The following is a 17,279-nucleotide window of genomic DNA, read 5'->3' on the forward strand; positions in this document are numbered from 1 at the left end:
TGGGTGCGGACGTGCCGCCGCTATGCCAATCAGCTACGGAGTAGCCGCCACAGGGGGAGGGCCCTCCGGAGAAAGGTCTTCTGGGAATGGAGGCCCGGCCGGAGAGCCCGGCTGGGCTCCGCCCCCTGGGCCTGTGGCGCCTCGGGGTCCTAATGCGAGCGCGGAGGGACACGCGTGCCCCTGGGAGGGCGGTGAGGAAGGACACGGGTGTCCCTTGGGAGGGCGGTGGGGGAGGACACGGGTGTCCGTGGGAGGGCAGTGCGGAAGGACACGGGTGTCCATGGGGGGGTTGGGGGGACGACACCCCCACGCCCCCAGGGCCATCTGTCCCTCTGTCTGTCCCCAGTCTGCCGGTCGCCCAACTGGCCCACCAGCTGCGGGACAGCGATGCCATGGCCCCCTGCCCACTCGGGCCTCTGGCAGCTCTGGTTCAGCGGCCGGTGGCAGCTCCACATGTCTCACCACCTGTGGCGGGTCCCCAGCTGGGAGAGGCCATTGACACAGCACCCCAGCACAAGAGCAGGGTCCCCGTCCCAGCATGCTGGCGACCCCGAGCTGCCCCCCACGGTGACCCTGTCCCATGCCGGTGGCACGGCGCTGGAGGAGGCATTGGTGGGGCAGGGGTAGGAGCAGAGCGTGGCCCAGCACCAGCTCCAGGAGAACCTGTGCATCCTCAGAGCCACATCATCAGGATGATGACCATGGGTGACAGCACCGTGCTGCGGCTGGTGCTGGCAGTGCCGGTTCCATTGGTGGTGCCAGTGGTGGTGCCGATATCTGTGCCGGTGCAATTTCTGGCACCAGTGCTACTTCCTGTGCCAGTGGTGGTGCCAACACTGGAGCCAGTGCCAGTACCAGTGCTGTGGTGTTGCTGATGCCATCACCGATGCTGGTGGAGCTGGTGCCCACTCCCAAAGGGGTGGAGGGAGGTGGGCAAGGAGCCCGGGGCAGAGGAGCTGGGGAGGTCCCACGGGATGCTGGGTGGACCCTGCCGTGGCTCGTCCCTGGTGCCAGGGGCTGCCAAGTACTGCAAACTGCTGCAGACCCTCCAGCCCCAGATGATGATCGTGGATGAGGCCATGGAGATCCTGGAGGCACACATCCTGGCCCACCTCAGCACCTCAGCCTTGCTGGGGACTGGCAGCAGGTACGGCATCTCAGCCCCACGCCCCAGGGCCCGACACAGCCTCGTGTGGCAAGTGGCTCTGATTATTCCACTTCTTGTGGAAGTCCCACTGATTAAACCACCATTCTCATCTTTTTCTTCCTCAAAGATCTTTTAATGAGGCTGACCATGTTTATGAACACTGGCAGTATTAATTTGCTCCCTCCTCACTTTAAGGGCCGCTCATCCTGGCTGCATTGTCACCTCGGCTGGTGGCATCCCTTCCACACAGGGGTTTGGCATCCCCCCCCGAAGACAGGCACTGCCCACACCACCGGTACCTGGAGAGTGGCTCCACTGGGAGCCGGCACACCAACCACAAACCATCCCCATCGCCAACGCAACAGCCTCGACAATAACGTTGGGGCTCACAGGACATGGAAAAGCTGCTGCTGGAGGGGCCTGGGGGGAGCCAGCTCACCTCCAAAGCATTCCGGCATCCCAGTCATCGCCCAAATACCTCAAGGTTCAAGCGTATGGCAAAATTGGGGTCTGCAGCCGCTGCCTGATCCACTGGTGTTGCCAACCAGAGCCTGGCTGTCAGGAGGTGCCAGCAAGGAAAGAGCCTTCACTGCTGGATGCTTTATTATGAATAAAAGGGTTCTTTTAGCATCAAAACCACGCTGGAAGAGCCCTAAATAAGGGAGTCAGGGCAGCAGGAGCAGCCCTGGCTGCTTTTCCAAGTGGCTGTCGGTGGTGGAGAGGGACATGCCTCCCCCAGGCACCGGCAAAGTGCACACGGCTGCCAGGGTAAGAGCTGGCAGGGTCCGTCCTTCTCCAGACCCCTCAGCTGCCTGCAGCCGGGCAGGCCAGGCAGCATGTGCATTGGCACCGGGGGTCTCGGCTCCGACAGCCCTGGTACTGGTGCAAAGCCCCTCACCCCCTACTGCTGCACTGTGCTGTGCCGTGCCATACCGGCAGCAGGACATGGTCAGTGCGTGAACCACTGCGCATCTCTGGAGAGAGCTGAGCACACACGTGTGAACAGCCTGTGATGCACAGAGACCCCCAGGAAAAGCCCACTACCCACCAGCCCCTCAGGAGAAGTCCACTGCCTGCCAACACCCCAGGAAAATGCCGCCTCCCCCAAGCCCCCTAGAAGCCCACCAGCTCTCCAGGACAAGCATACCAGTCCCCCAGGAGAAGCCCACCGCCCCCCAGGAGAAGCCCACTGCTCACCAGCCCCACAGGAGAAGCCTACTGCCTGCCAACCCTCCAGGAGATGTTCACCACCCACAAGCCCTGCTGGAACCAGCGATCCAGCAGGGAGGTCCAGCCCCAGCCCTGGCTCCTACCTTTGTCTGGAGGAGCAGTGGGACCACTGGGGGCTCCTGCTCCCCTCCCACACCCCTCGGGGGGACGGGCAGAGCTGCAGCCCCTGCCCTGGGGCCACCCAGAGCCCAGCTTGCCAGCCACACGACGGGGGCCCTGCCTGATGGGACGCCCATTGCTGCGGTGGGTTTACCAGGTCGCCCTGACAGCTGCTCACACCAGAGGGAAACCCGGGGGACAAGGAAACCAGGCAGGATCGCAGGCCAGCAGCCCCGGCATCCCTGTGGAAGCCCCCACTCGTCAGGGACTTGCTGATCCCCAGGGTCCCAGAATGAAGTAATTCGGCAATGTGTCCTGCTCTGGGAAATCTGTTTCTCTGGGTAGCAGGGAGGTGGGTTTGAATGGTGCCAGCCACGCACCGATCCCCTCGTGCCAGGTTTGCTGGAGCCTGGGCTGCTCCTGCCCACTGCCTCCACATCCATCCCTCTTGGCCTTGAGCTGGGTCCTGGGCTTGCTGGAGCTGTGCTGGAGCTCTGCTAAACCCAAATCCACACCACTGAGGGCTGGGAGGAGCCCCCAGCCCCAAATCGCCCGCGCCGTGCCGGTGTGCTGAGAGCTGCTGAAGGATGCCGGTGCAGGCAAGTCTCTGGCAATGAAGGAACGCTGTCCCTGGGGCAGACGATGAAGTCGCTGCTGGGAATGATGGCTGTACACACAAGTGGCACTCGGGCAGAGCCCTGATGTGGATGCAGCCGCCTCAGCTGCCCCCTGCATCCTGCACCGGCCCTGTCCCAGGCTGTGCCCAGGCTTTGGGGCATCCCGGAGCTCCCTGTGCTCATTAGAGCAGCTGTGCTTCACTAGCTATGACCTTCCAAAGCCAGATTTCTGCTCTGCTTCCAGGTGGCTCTGCCGCTTCGACACTTGCACTGCCGGCGCGAGATGTGAAGGGTTTGCACTACAGGGCTGCATTGAACATTCCCTGGGTACCCGAAGCTCCGGCGCTTCCTGAACCACAGCCTGAGTGATGCACCAGCAACCAGCCTCTGTCTGCCCGCTAACAGCTCGTTAGTGTCCCGCTTTAATGAGAGGTTAAACACCAGCCTTCCTCTCCACATAGGGCGAGCCCACAGCACAAGCCTCACACCCCAGAGTAATGGTCGCCTCAGTTCCTCCTCGGATGGAGGTAGCAAAGACATGGCAGTTGTGGGGAAAAATCTTGCCAGAGGCTGGTTAATACCAAAAATATTGATGTTTCAGGTTGGAGGTCTCTGACATCTGACGGCACCAGCCTGTCTCTGGCCAGCTGCTCCAGTCCCAGCGTTCCCAGTGTGCCATGCACCACAGAGCCGGGATTTCTGGACACAGCATCAACTGGGAACATCACCATGAACTCTGGCTTAAAGATATCCTTTGAAATGAAGGCAGCTCAGCCAAAACCTACAAAATGTCCAGCAAGTGAAGACCCAAAACGCCCCAAACCTGATTCAAGAGAGGATAAAGCCATAAGACAGAGGATAAAGTAGTAACTGGAAGTGAAGAGAGACCGAACAGTCAGAGGGAGCCTGCTGCTGCTGCTGCTTGGGAGAAGGCAGAGGGGGAAGGACACCCTGAAGGAGCACTGAAAGAAATAGGCGTTTCTAGAAAAAAAAACCAAACCCATCTGCCACACCAGTGGGACAGGACCTCCCTGGTCCACACCAGGTCACGAGTAGCCAAGTGATGGCTCAGAGATGCGCTGAGCTCCTCCAGCTCTGCGGTCCTTCCCAGGCTGTGCTTGGGGGATGCGCTCTGCTGCACGGCCGCATTGAGAGGGCAGGGGGGTCCTGCGGCCAGGGCTGACAATGCTCTGCACCGCACAGAGCCCGCGGCACGAGCCCTGGCATGGCAGAGCCTGCCCTGGTTCAGCCACAGGGTTTCTGTGCCAGGAACAGGTGGGCAGAGCTGCACCGTTGCTCTCTTGGGAGTAAAGCCCCCTCCTCAGTGCCAGTGGAGGCTGGTGGGCTCCCAGCTGCTCCTTTTGGGCTCGATGGGATGGGCGGTGAGGGACAGACACGCTTCCCAGGGAGGGAAAACACCGTTTCTGCTGCCATCACCGCGGGCTTGGTTAGGCAGTGCCTTCCTAATGGTGCCTGAGAGCCAGCACAATGCTGCTGGTGCCGCCACAGCCGGTCCAACCAGTGGTATTTAATACTTTAATTAATGAAGGAACACAACGAGCCTGCCTGTTAAGGGCAGGCAGTGCCCAGCCAGCACTGAGCAGAAGCACCAGAAGCTGTGGGGGCATCGGGAGGGTGGGGCAGGACCCACCGGTGGTTCAGCACTGAACAGCTGGAGATGCTGGAAGTGCCCCGGCCGGCCCATGCCCAGCACCCACCAGCAGGCACACGGAGGCAGGGAGCTCCGTGGTGCCACGGAGCCAGGCAGGGCCAGCAGCTACACCAGGGATGCAACTCAGGCTGTCCCAGAGACCCTCCCGGCTCCAGGGCCACAACGGCCAGGGCAGGCAGCTGGCTGGGGCAATAGGGGACACGTGGCACGCCAAGCAGCTGTGGTCACAGCCTCAGACAGGTCCTGGGGGGCTCTGGGCACTCCCTGTGCAACACCCGCAAGATGAAGGGCCAGCAGCATCCCCAGAGAGAGGCAGTGGCGACCTGGGGGAGACTGAGAGCCCTGGGAGCCCCTGGCGCCTGCGCAGTGGCGTGCTGGGCACAGCATACCCCCAGTTCTGTGCCTGTGTCCCTGTGGGGGCTGCTCAGTGCCAGGCTGGAGCCCAGGTCATACCCCATCCCCCTAATACTTCCCGCAGCCTGATGCCATCCCCAATGGCCGCAGCAGGACAGGCTCCCCCCACGCAGGGTCCCCGAAGGAAGTGGTGGCGAATGACAGAAAAACTTTATTGGTGTAATGATACATTGCTATGCTGTGAAGTCCAAGTTCCCTGACAGGGGGCAAATGGGGCAGGCAGCCACAGCGGCACGCTAGTAGAGGGGCAAATGACAGCAGAGAGAGGACTGGGCCAAACCCCTTGCCAGGTGGCAGCGGGGTCTAGGGCTCAGGTCCGTCCTGACAAGCAACAAGGAAATAAACTCCCAACTTAAAAGCAAGCTTTGGAGGAGTTACAGCAAGGGAGGAGCCAGGGAGAGCCGCCATCAGTAACACCATGCTGCTGCTGGCACCCAGCTCTGTGTGCTTGGCACCAGCAGAAGGAGTGGGGGTACCTCTCTGTCTGTCTGCCTGCCCACCCTCTGCACCCCAAGGCCCTGCCTTGCTCTGCCGGCAGCTGGAGCCTCCTACCTCCCACCCAGGCCAGGGCAGGGACATGGCAGACCCCCCCCCCCCAGCAAAGCCCTCCAGCTTTGGGGCACCCACTCCCCCTCCCCAGCCAGCCTCTTCTAAGCTGCTCGGCCCCCAGTGGGAGGGAGGAGGGGGATCCCCCCCAAGGCACACCCAGACAGAGGGGCAGGGGTTGCACAGGCAGCCACAGGTGGGGTGAGAACCTGTGGCAGCGGCACTGCCCCATGCAGGCTCCTCTTGGGGGGTGGGATGTGTTTTGAGGCAGCTCAGATGCTGCGGCAGTCACTGCCCCTTGTTTGTGCGTGCTCAGCTGAGCTCTCCCTGCCCTGCCCTGGCACCTGCCGAAATACAGAGCGGGGGGAACTGCGTCCCCCAAAACTCCAGGTGCCTGGGCAGAGCAGGGGGCTGACCCCCACAGCAGCAGGATGAGGGGGACAGAGAGAACGCGGGGACATGGGGCTGAACTGGAGGGCGGGTGGGAGCGGCAGCACCCGGCTCCCGCCACGGCCTGAGCTCACCCCCAACACAAAACCAGATACCGCAGCCCCCAGCAAGGGCTGAGCTGGGCCCCAGCGCAGTGGCTGCTGCCCCGTCATGCTCTGGCCTCCGCACTACCAAAAGTCAGGTGTGGTTTAAAAAAACCAAAACCCCAAAGAAAATCATGAGAGGTGCAGGCTGAGGTGCCTGGTCTGGCATTCACCCGCCAGGCTGCTTGGTGGGAGACCCCTGCACAGGAGCAGTGCAGGGCGCTGGCACCACCCAGCAAAGATAAAAAAACAACCAATCAACCAAACCAAAACATCAGAGAAAAATCACAGGGGGAGGGCAAGAGCAAAGCAAACCTCTTTGAAACAAATGGACTCTTCCCCGGGGAAGGAACCGAGGACAGTTTGTGGGGAGTTTAACAACACTGCTTCTGGAGGAGGCTGAGCAGAGGTGTCCCTCTGCTGCTGCTGGTGCTGTGGACGGATGGCGTTTGCTGGGTCACAACCAGTATGGAAAAGTGCTTGAGGGAAATCCAGCCCAGCTTCAGCGCCACGAGGAGTTTGCAGGTCAGTGCAGCCAACGAGATCAGCAATAAAGTGCAGCAAAGCTTCTTGGAGCTCCCACACAGCTGTCCGGCAAGCCCCGGCTCGTGCCGCAGCAGCCGCGAGCAAGGGGAAAGGGGAGGTTGGCCGGCAGCACCAGAGCGAGGGGACGTATCTTCAGCCAGGACGCCGCAGCTGCTTTCAGTCTGTCGTGCTCCAAGATGCCTGGGGTACTCCAGTGTATGTGTTGGGCAGAGCGACGCTGCAGCTGCTGGGCAAGGGCAGTTCGGGAGCTCAGGGCTGCCCTGTCCATGGGACGCAGGCAGAAGGGCGGTTCGGCAGGGCTGCCAGGCACCTGGGAGCGGTTCTGGAAACTCACATGCAAATAACTTGCAACCTGTAACCGAACACACAGGTGTTACTGTTCCATGGCCATGCTGAGGCAGGGGGAGGCAGAGCAAGAGCGGGGGGCACAGCAGGAGCAGCACTGCTGCTCCACCTGAGAGCAGCTTGGCCCCGCTGAGCTCTCAGCCAGGCTCCTGAGGCAGCGGAGCAGACTTCAGGCCCAGAGGGCCGGGCCCGTGAACCGGAGCCTCTCTCCCCTTGGAGTGGGAGCCAGCACACCATGCCAAGCCGAAGCGCCAAGCTCACACACCTGTCCTCCTCGATGCTGCCGCTCTCGGTGTCGCCAGCGTCCCTGTTCTCTGTGTCCCCTTCACCAAGATCCATGTCCAGCTCATTGCCAGCTTCCGAGCGCGTGTATGCATACCCACTAAAGGGAAAAGGGCAGCACAAGGTAAGTGCCCAGCTGGCACCCCTCCGCGTCAGTGCATCCACAAGGGAGATCCCACTCCTCTCTCCAGCGGGCTTATATCCCTGCCCAGAGCCCCCTCTGCATCCAAATCGAGCCCACGGGAAAGAGGGGCTGGCTGCAGGCAGTGCCCCTCGAGGGGTTCCTCCCCCCCTTACTTGCCCCTCTGTACAGCAGCCAGGTGAAGGCCACCCATTTCGAGGGACCATGGCTCCCACTGACTTGCTCTTTGGTGATACGTAGCGGGGGAGGATGGAGGGAACTGGGCTCTGGTTGAGCTCCGTTCACCCTGGCCAACCCCGCACGCCGGCACTGGCGCCAGGGCAGCACCGGAACAGCAGTTCCCAATGGGCCCAGCTCGGTGCCAGCGGTTCCTCCCTGGCAGTGACACTGCTTACCAACAGGCAAGACAATTCCTTTTTTAAGGTGACTTCAGAGATGTCACATGGCCTGACCTGATGGAACGACAGGTGAAAAAGACAATCCTCTTCAGTCTTTTGTTGTAAAAGAAGTAGTTGAAGGACCAGAGGCTGCCATCCTCTCCAAAGGGGTCCGAATCCAGATCGGGGTTGTAGCTGCAACAGCAAGCAGAGGCATGAGAAACACTGTGCCAGACTCTGCGCCCAGTGCCAGCCTGGTTCTCACCCCAGCTGCACACTGGAGGGAGGAAAGGGGGAGACGGGGTGAGCTCGGAGCTGCCCCAGTGGGCAGAGAGCAGGTGGGAGTGAGTCAGTGTCCTCAGAGCCAGGCAGCAGCAGCTGGCCAGCCTGCATGGGTGGCAGGAACCACCCTGGGCCCCCGGGGCTGGCTTTGGAAGGAGGGTGAGACCCAGCCAGCGAAGCTGCTGCCTGAGGCGCAGATTTTCATGGCTATGGTATGTTCTGCGTGGGAGGGGACAGCAGCAGCCATTCCCCCTCCACCCACTGGCTGGGAGCTGGTGGGCTCCGGTGAGGAGATACCACCGCCCTCCTCCAGCAGTTGGTTCTCACACACACATACAGGTGGGCACACAAAACCATAACCTTTTATTGAAAAAGAACCCTTTCTCTGCAGGCCATAGCACACATGGAAGGGGCCAGGACCCAGATCCAGGGGTGAGTGCTTGCCCCGTTACCTGTAGATGTCACACTCCGAAAGACAGATCTCCTCGTCGACAGCATCCCACAGGTGTGGCTTCAGGGCATTGAAATCTTCCCGAACCGCAGAGAAGAGGCTGCAGTTGACAGCGTTCACCACCTAGAGAGGCCAAGCAGGACCCCATAAGAGGAGCAGAGGAGTTGCTGCCTGCTCTCCTCTCCACCACCTCCCTCCTGTGTTCCACACAGCTCATCCTTCCTGTCCCTCCTCCAGCAAGAGGAGACACCGGAGCCTGACAACAAACCATGGAAGGGGAGAAGCAGGATGGCCAGGCACTGCCGTGCTAGATTCAGGGCCCTGAGGTGGAAGCAAGGAGACAGGCAGCAGGGAAGCAAACAAGGCTGGAGAGGGAAAATCCATCAGAGGATCTCTGGGACACACGTAGCTCAAGTCTCTCCCAGCAAAGTGTGGGGCTTCCTCAAAAGCACCAGGCAGCAGGCTGGGAAGTCCTCTGCAGGAAGGACTCACCGACACTTCCCTCACCCTTCCTTCCTCCAAATACCTGCCCCAGAAAAGAGCAGCCTAACCCAGGCTGGCATGGAAAACCCTGCTCACAAGAGGCTGTTCCCAAAGGAGAGCAAAGAGCAAGTCTGCTAAAGGAAAACACCCCAGGACAGCTGTTGAAAAACCTCTTCCTGGGAAGGATGAGGACTGCCTCATCCTACTGCTGGAGGAGGAAGCAAGGTATGCCCTGAGAGCAGTTACCCAGCATCACAGCAGCACCATGGGGCTCCCTGGAGAACTGGACACTCCCCCTCCAGCTCCACGTTGCCCTCTCTCCCAGGACAAAGGCAGGTAGCACAGCAGGCCTCCCCGGCGAGGGGAACCTGTCCTGACGCAGGGCGCTTTGCTCACGTACCCAGTTGAGGCTTGGCTCCCGGCTGAACTCGTGGCTCTTGGCAGCGCTGAAGTCATAGTCAGGGCGGAAGGACTCGTTGAGCGTCGCTATCAGGTAGAAGAGGGTCTTGCGGCTGCACTTGTCGCTCAGGGGTCCCTCCTCATCGCCACTCTGACTTTTACTGAGCCTGAGAGGCAGAACGGCAGGGTTAGCGGCATCATCAGCACAGCCTGGGCCAACACAGAACACGAGCCGGCAGTTGCCCAGGTGGCCAAGGAGGCCAACCGCATCTTAGCCTGTATCAGAAACAGCGTGGCCAGCAGGACCAGGCAGCGATCGCCCCCCTGTACTCGGTGCTGGTGGGGCCGCACCTCGAATCCTGGGTTCAGTCTTGGGCCCCTGACTCCAAGGGGGATGTAGAGGGGCTGGAGCGTGTCCAGAGACGGGCAACGGAGCTGAGGAAGGGCTGGAGCGCAGGTCTGATGAAGGGCAGCTGGGGGAGCTGGGGGTGCTCAGCCTGGAGAAAAGGAGGCTCGGGGGGGGCACCTGATCGCTCCCTACAACTACCTGACAGGGGGCTGTAACGAAGTGGAGTCAGTTTCTTCTCCCAAGTAACAAGCTACAACACAAGAGGAAACGACCTCAAGTCGTGCCAGGGGAGGTTTAGATTGGGTACTGGGAAAAGTTCCTTCACCGAAAGGGTCGTCCAACACTGGAACAGGCTGCCCAGGGAGGTGGTGGAGCCACCATCCCTGGAGGTGTTTAAAAACTGTAGATGCTGTGTTTGGGGACACGGTTTAGCAGTGGGCTTGGCAGTGCTGGGTTAACATTTGGACTCGATATTCGTAGAGGTCTTTCCCAACCCAAACAATTGCATGATTCTATGAACAAGCAGAGCCTCCAGCCCAGGGCCACAGAAACAATGCCAGCTACCAACACTGAGGTCATTCCCTCAATGTGTCCCACCCCCCCATCCACAGACATGCTGCTGCCTGAGGCACAAAGCGTGGCAGGCAACCCCCCCAAGCCCGTGGTACCTGCTGGGGCTGATCCCCGTGGTCTGAGGAGGCGACAGGGCCTCCAGGACATGCGGCTGGCCCTCCTGGCAGAACTGCTTGAACATGTGTTTGTCATCGCCAGCCATCTTGCACGAATAGCTCTCAATCCTGCAGAGACACACAGCACAGCACCTGAGGCCAGCCCAGCAGCGGCGGGACCTGGCCAGCAGCACCACAAAGGTCCCGGCCCAGCACCGTGTTGGTGGCAGGCACTCAGATGAGGCAGCCAGCATGGCGAAAGCATCTCCAGTCCCCAGGAGCGACCTTCGCCATGCCATCTGGTCTTAGCTCTGCATAAGGCAACCAGGGCTGCCATGAACCCATTTATTTACACGTATGTATGTATGTTTGCACACATGGAGATGCAGTTTAATTCCAGGGAGGCACAGAATAGGCTGGCTGAGCCGAACTGCTCTTCCAGGGATATCAGAGCCATCCCAACAAGTCCCACTTTGCAGCTTACCTCGCTGCTAGCATGGGAATGTCAGAAGAGAAAGGCAGAAAGAGTGCCTCACCGCTGTGGTGTCCTGTCTTAGCACAGCAAGCCAGACCAATGCCAGCAGTAAGCCCAAAAAGGATTCCCTCAGCCAGGAACAAAAATAGGTCCAGAGCTGGCGAAGGACCAACTCCCCTGCAGCCGGCCCGGCAGGAGCTCTCACTGTCACCCTGAGCTGAAACAACTGCCAGCTCCTGAGCGTCAGTGCATGCGGAGTGGCCAAAGGACCCTATCAGAGGTACCTGAAAAGTTTTTCTGACTGGTGGTCCCATTGCCCAGAGCTCCAATGGAAGAATAATTGTAGATGAAAAATGGGATGTGAGCCCGCAACGTGCGCTCACAGCCCAGAAACCCAACCAGCTCCTGAGATGCACCTTGAGTGGTGTGGCTGGCAGGGCGAGGGAGGGGATTCTGCCCCTCTGCTCCGCTCTGGGGAGACCCCCCGGAGCACTGCGCCCAGCTCGGGGGTCCCCAGCACAAGCCAGGCAGGGACCTGCTGGAGCGGGGCCGGGGGAGGGACACGGAGCTGGTCCGAGGGCTGGAAGCCCTCTGCTGCGGAGAAAGGCTGCGAGAGCTGGGGGGGCTCAGCCCGGAGCAGAGGAGGCTGTGGGGAGACCTGGCTGCGGCCACTCGGTGCCTACAGGGGCTGTAGGAAGGTGGGGACGGGCTTTTTAGCAGGGCCTGGGGTGACAGGACCGGGGGGCGGCTTTGAACTGAAAGGGGGAGATGTAGGGTGGACACAAGGAAGAAATTTGTTACGCTGAGGGCGGCGAGGTGCTGGCACAGGCTGCCTGGAGCAGGGATCGATGCCCCATCCCTGGAAACATTCAGGGCCTGGCTGGACGGGGCTGAGAGCAACCTGGTCTGGTGGGAGGTGTCCCTGTCTGTGGCAGGGGGCTACATGATCTTCAAAGGTTCCTTCCCACCCAACCCATCCTGTAATTGCATGATTCTAACAACAAACTATGAAAAAGCACTCTGGTCTCCCCCAAGGCGATCAGCTTTTCTGATCCTAGCCTGTGGTGGCCCAGCAGAAGCTGGGGGACAAGACAACACCACAGACTGCTGGGCAGCTGAGGATGTGCCCAGACATGACACCCACAATTCAAGCAGAAAGCTCCTTCCAGATTTGCAGCTGATTGGGCTGCTCATTGACCGGCAAGGAAGTTCCTTAAATCATCCCAACACCGCTCCTCCCTGGAGTTCCTCAGGAGGCTGCTTGAAGGTCAGCAGGACCCAGACAGAAGACCGAGGACTGTAGGAAGAAGCTCCTCAAAGCCACCAGACCCACCAGCACCAGATGTGGACCATTCCCCATCCTCCATTTTAAGAGGAGACGCCACTCAGCATTTAAGCAGCAATCTCATGGGAAGAGCACTGAAACAACTGAGGGAAAGGGGTGGCAACCGCAGACCATGAGGCATCAATCGCTCTTCCTGTCCACCTCGGCACCCGCGTCCCTCATAAGCAAAGCAAAGAGAAATGACCATGTTCAGCCAGTCTGCATTTGCACCCAGAAAACCTGCAGGACCAGCAGCCTCAGGCACAAGAGCCCCCAGAACCTCTGTCACCACATAGCCCTGTAACACAGCATCACCTCTGCAGCTGAGCTGTGTAATGAGCTGCAAGGCCTCGGGGCAGAGGCTTGCCATGCCTGCTCTGCGCGAGCCTCCCCCAGGCGCCTCCAGCTTTCCCTTACATCGTTTGGCCATGGGAGTGCTTCTCCACATGACCAAGTGCCTGCAGTTGAGCTTTCTACCGCATTCTGGGTCTGTGAGGAGTCACCACCACCGTAGGCAGAGTGACAGGCAACTGCTATGTGCAAAACGGGACATTCAGGGCTCTTGGTGTAAGGGCATAGAGGAACTCTGTGTATGGCAGCCTGGAGCGGGGGAGGCACGGCGTGGAGAAGCACAGGCAGCTGTGGTACGATACAGGGCACAGGCTGGCACAGGAGGAAGCTAGGAGCAGCTCACCAGTGGTCAGCTAGAGAAACTGAGATCTGGGCTGGGACAAAACTGGTTTTAGGGGCAGCAAAGGGGACAAAAGAATAGTTTTACACGTACAAAAAAGGCACCACGTGGAGTACATTCAGCTGTAACAGAGAGCTGTGGACCAAGGAAGAACGAAGGTGTCAAAGCGTGTTAGCAAACCTATAAAAATGACACCACGTGGACTACAGCGAGGAAGGAGAAATCACCAACGTGAACATTATCTTCTTCCCAGGAAAGGACATGGATGCTGACAGCTCACCCATTACCCTCCCCAGCAGAATGAAGCCACTGACTTTAAGAGCAGCAGGAGGGGAGCATTATCTCAGAAAAAGGGACTGAAATGAAGAAGCGCATGTGCGTGTTACAATTAAATTGTGTTATTACTATTGCTGAGGCTTTTTCTGTACAGGAGTACCCTGACGGCATTATCGTTTGTTCTCTCTAGTAACTAATGTAGACTAATAACAATCCTTGATTAAGAATGAGTAAGAAGATTACCAATTAATTTCAATTACACCAGTAAGTTGGCTTTATACGTACAAGGTGTGTCTCCTTTTTGGCTGTAACCACCGCTTGGGCTCTCACACCTCGTGTCTCGTCCCATCACACCTCACACCCCATTTGGGGGCCAGGCGTGCCCCACACAGCCCTCGTCCCAGGACCAGATGCCCGCCAGGCTCCTGACTGGGCTGGGGACTAGGCTCTACCAGCGCTCACCTGCCGATGATGTGAGCATCTCCCGTCTCCACTGTCAGCTGGGAGTTTATTGCTTCGAAACTTGAGTTCTCCAACAGCTTCATTGTCTCGACTTCCAGAGCGATTCCCTGTGCAACAGCTGCTGCAAAGTGTGCGTATCCTGCAAAGAAAGAGACCCTCGCAGGTGGGGAAGGAGCAGCCTGGGTTGCACAGCAGGGCTGTGGTTTGGACAGCCCTGCAGGACCTTGGACTCAATCATCTTAAAGGTTTTTCCAACTGAAACAATTCTACACCCAGAAGGCTGTGCAGAGGCAGTGCACCGGGAAACTCAGGAAGCCCACACCTCTTCTGGGCCAGGGGAAAAAAAAAGTGACAATGGCCCGATGAGCACTCATGCCTCCCATCCGATCCCATCCTCTGCACTGCTGCTCCACTTCACCTGCACAAGTAAGAGCGAGCTCAGCCACGGCACTCGCCATGTGCCGGGGGTTCTGCCCACATCACCTCCCACCAGCTCTGCCCACACTGCTTTGGCAGTGCACTCTGCCAGGGAGCTCCCAAGCTCCCCTCCTCTCTTTTGAAGGTCACCAGCTTTTTTTGGGCCGGATTGTTCTCCCTCAAAGCTGGGGAAGGGCACACAGCACTCGCTCTGCTGCAGGCTGGGGGTGACACAGACACCCTGACCAAGCCCCAGGGTGGTCCCCGGCAGCAGGAGCGGGGCAGCCCCTCAGGGAGCTGCTCCTCTTTGGTCTGTCAGGGCCCTCCGCCAAGAGCAGGACCGACACTGGGACTGGTTAACGGCAGCCCCAGTTAACTGGTTAACGGCAGCCTTCAGCTACTATTTCCATGTAGGGCGGCATTGCCCTGGAGGGACAGGGATGGGCAGATGGCTGGATGTGAAGGGGGAAAGCGGCCTCCAGCCCCATGATCCCTCCCCAGCTCTCGGCCTCTGCGGGACTGTAACAGGAGAAGCTGTAAACAGGCAGGGAAGTAATGCCAGGACTCTCAGGGAGCGACGCCAGGGCTCTCCAGGAGCAGCAGCCCCTTCCAGGCCATGCAGGCAAGATATGTCCCCACCTCTGTCCTGGGCACCACGATGGGGTCGGAAAAGGAACGACTCCTGGCCCTTTGGTTTCAGGACTGCAGGTGATAAGGGGATGCTGTGTGACTGTGACACCGTTACGTGACCATGACACCGCTGCGTGAGCGTGATGCTGCTGCACGAGTGCGACACTGACACTGTAGCAGGGCCAGGGATACTCTTACCATGACGTTACCCATTGTTGACTAGACCTGATGATGTGCACTTCAAAGCAGCACTAAAGTGCACACTGTCTCCACCATGCAGCTTCAGCATTTACTGCAACCCTGAGCCACCGATCAGAACAGCCCAAGCCAACGAGGGCTGGCAAACCCACGCTGTCCTCTCACTGGGAACAGACTTGGGAAGATGGAGAAGGGAAAACTGGGGAAAAAAAATGCCAATCTGCAAGGACCAGGGGTAGAAAGCAGAACATTTTCTGGGGCACCCTCCTACCACAAGCACATCTCCCTCCGCTGGTGCAGATACTGGTGCTCAAACACCTCTTTAGCGATGCAAAAGGCAGTGGGTAACTTCAGTGTTGGCAACAAAACAGCAGCCTGGAGCAGTCCCACTGGTCAAGCAAAGCTGCTGCTCTGAAACCACGAGCCAACAGGTCCCTTGGATGCTGAAACTTGCCCCAGCACCCAACCCCTTGTTCTGCAGGCAGAGCTCCCAGCAAGCAGGAGCTGCATGAAGGCAGTGAGCTCTGCTCCTTGCACTCCGTAAAGCTGCTGTCAGCAGAGAAAGGACACAGACACCATGAAATCCAGAGCTGCTGGTGGTTTCCCACCAAAGATTTGCTCTAGGGGGGAAGCTAGGACAATGTGCCAGGCCGTTTTGGAGCGGAGCAGAAGACCTGGCAACGATGAGGTGGGGAAGGACTAACATGAGCCCCTTGGCAAGGAAAAGCTCAGCCTGCTTCCGACACCAGAAGGCAATGCATTGCTTCATCCACAGCCGGAATTTTATGGGATATAGATTTTCTCTCCCCAGTACAGGCGGAGACGCTAACTTGGGCAGCAGAATAAAAGCACCGTTAACACAAGATGCAGTCAAAAGGTGTTAAATGGGGTGTTCAACCGCACTTTGGCACGGCAACACCCACTGGCATTGAGAGGTTTGCCAGCTACGGTGCCTATGCCATTCAACACCAGGCAGGTGATGCCTGGCCCTGAAACCACAGCTTGGTTTCCTTCCTCACCTCAGCAGATTTAGCGCATAGCAAACACAACTGAGAACATCCTAGAAGTTGCATAGGGCTAATTGTAGATTTAAACCAGCTTAATCTAAAGGGCTTCAGGTGTCAGGGGGTTCATGGCGTGTCTCGGTGCCACTGGGGACCAGGCAGCAGGACCCATAGCAAGCCAACTCACGTAAAAGCCAGCAGAAGCAGCGCCTTGGTGAGGTAATAGGTGACCTGAAGCACTCAACAGTGAAGGAGGAAAACTCGAAGTGAGTAATTTAGGGTAAGCGAAGTAACCTGCCAATACCAGCTCTCTCCTTTTCAGGATGAAGGCGACCACCCCCTCCCATGACCGGAGGGGTCCAGCCCAGGGCTCTCCCCAGCCCTAGCACCCTCGTGTTACCTGACAGGGAGGCAGGTGCATTGGCGGGGAGCACAAAGGGGACCCTGTCGACGGGGGGAAGGGGAGGAGGAGGAGCAGGAGTGGGGTTTGGGGGAGCTGGCACAGGCAGCACAAACGGGGAAGCGGAGACAGGCCCGGCTGCCAGGAGAGCTGCCCCGAGGGGCCAGAGCGCTTGCTACCAGCAGCCGGCCTCCCCGCGGAGCCGCCCGTCCTCTCGGGCGGCGGGACGAGAGCCGCCTCCGGCGGGGCAAGGCCCGGGGCCAGGCCCCGGCGCGGCCCTGAAGGTGACAGGGCCCGGCGGGCGGGGACTGGCAGCGCCGTCCCGGCATGCCCCGCGCGGCGGGCCGCCCCCCCCGGCGGACTACAGCTCCCAGCATGCCCCGCGCGGCCGCGGAGCTTCTGGGCGCCGCGCGCCGACCGCGATGCACGCTGGGAGCTGTAGTCCTCACGGGCTCCGCCAGGGGATGGGGGGGCGGCGGTGGGAGCGGGCTTACCGGCGCTCCCTGCTCTCGGTCCCGGCGGGGCCTCCTCGCCGTGACAGCTCCTTCAGGCTCGGGGCGTTTGTAAAGGGAGGCGTCTCCGGGGAAAGCTCGAGGAGGGCGCGTGTGCCTCGGCCGCCGTCCGCCGCCTGGCGCCGGACCACCGGGCCTCCGCCCACCTCGACATGTCCCCGGCGGCTCGGGACGCAGCGAGCGGCTGAGCGAGACCTGGGAGTTTCCCTTGGGCGGGCAGGCGGCCGGGCGAGCGAGCGAGCGGCGGACCCTCTCCTCAGGCACCGGACGACAACAAGCGGCGAGACCCCGCCCGCGGCCCGTCCGTC

General features: G+C 59.8%; 1 protein-coding gene and 1 long non-coding RNA gene across 2 annotated transcripts; one reads left to right on the top strand and one right to left on the bottom strand.

Moving 5' to 3' along the window:
- The first annotated feature begins 93 nt into the window (after positions 1-93).
- Positions 94-5,195, top strand: LOC114011516 (uncharacterized). The gene is made up of 3 exons (XR_003553444.2): positions 94-191; positions 347-1,147; positions 1,343-5,195. It is a non-coding gene; the product is annotated as an uncharacterized LOC114011516 (long non-coding RNA).
- A 122-nt stretch (positions 5,196-5,317) lies between these two features.
- MAF1 (MAF1 homolog, negative regulator of RNA polymerase III) lies at positions 5,318-17,232 on the bottom strand. Its single transcript, XM_013297439.3, has 8 exons — positions 16,954-17,232; positions 13,811-13,949; positions 10,583-10,711; positions 9,567-9,732; positions 8,685-8,806; positions 8,026-8,145; positions 7,415-7,531; positions 5,318-7,156 (listed from the first exon to the last, which is right to left on the bottom strand). The coding sequence occupies exons 2-8, from the start codon at positions 13,891-13,893 to the stop codon at positions 7,135-7,137; spliced, it is 759 nt and encodes a 252-aa protein (XP_013152893.1). The 5' UTR covers positions 13,894-13,949; positions 16,954-17,232; the 3' UTR covers positions 5,318-7,134.
- Positions 17,233-17,279: the final 47 nt, after the last annotated feature.

Source organism: Falco peregrinus, chromosome 3 (genome assembly GCF_023634155.1).
Source record: "Falco peregrinus isolate bFalPer1 chromosome 3, bFalPer1.pri, whole genome shotgun sequence".
NCBI classification, from domain to species: domain Eukaryota; kingdom Metazoa; phylum Chordata; class Aves; order Falconiformes; family Falconidae; genus Falco; species Falco peregrinus.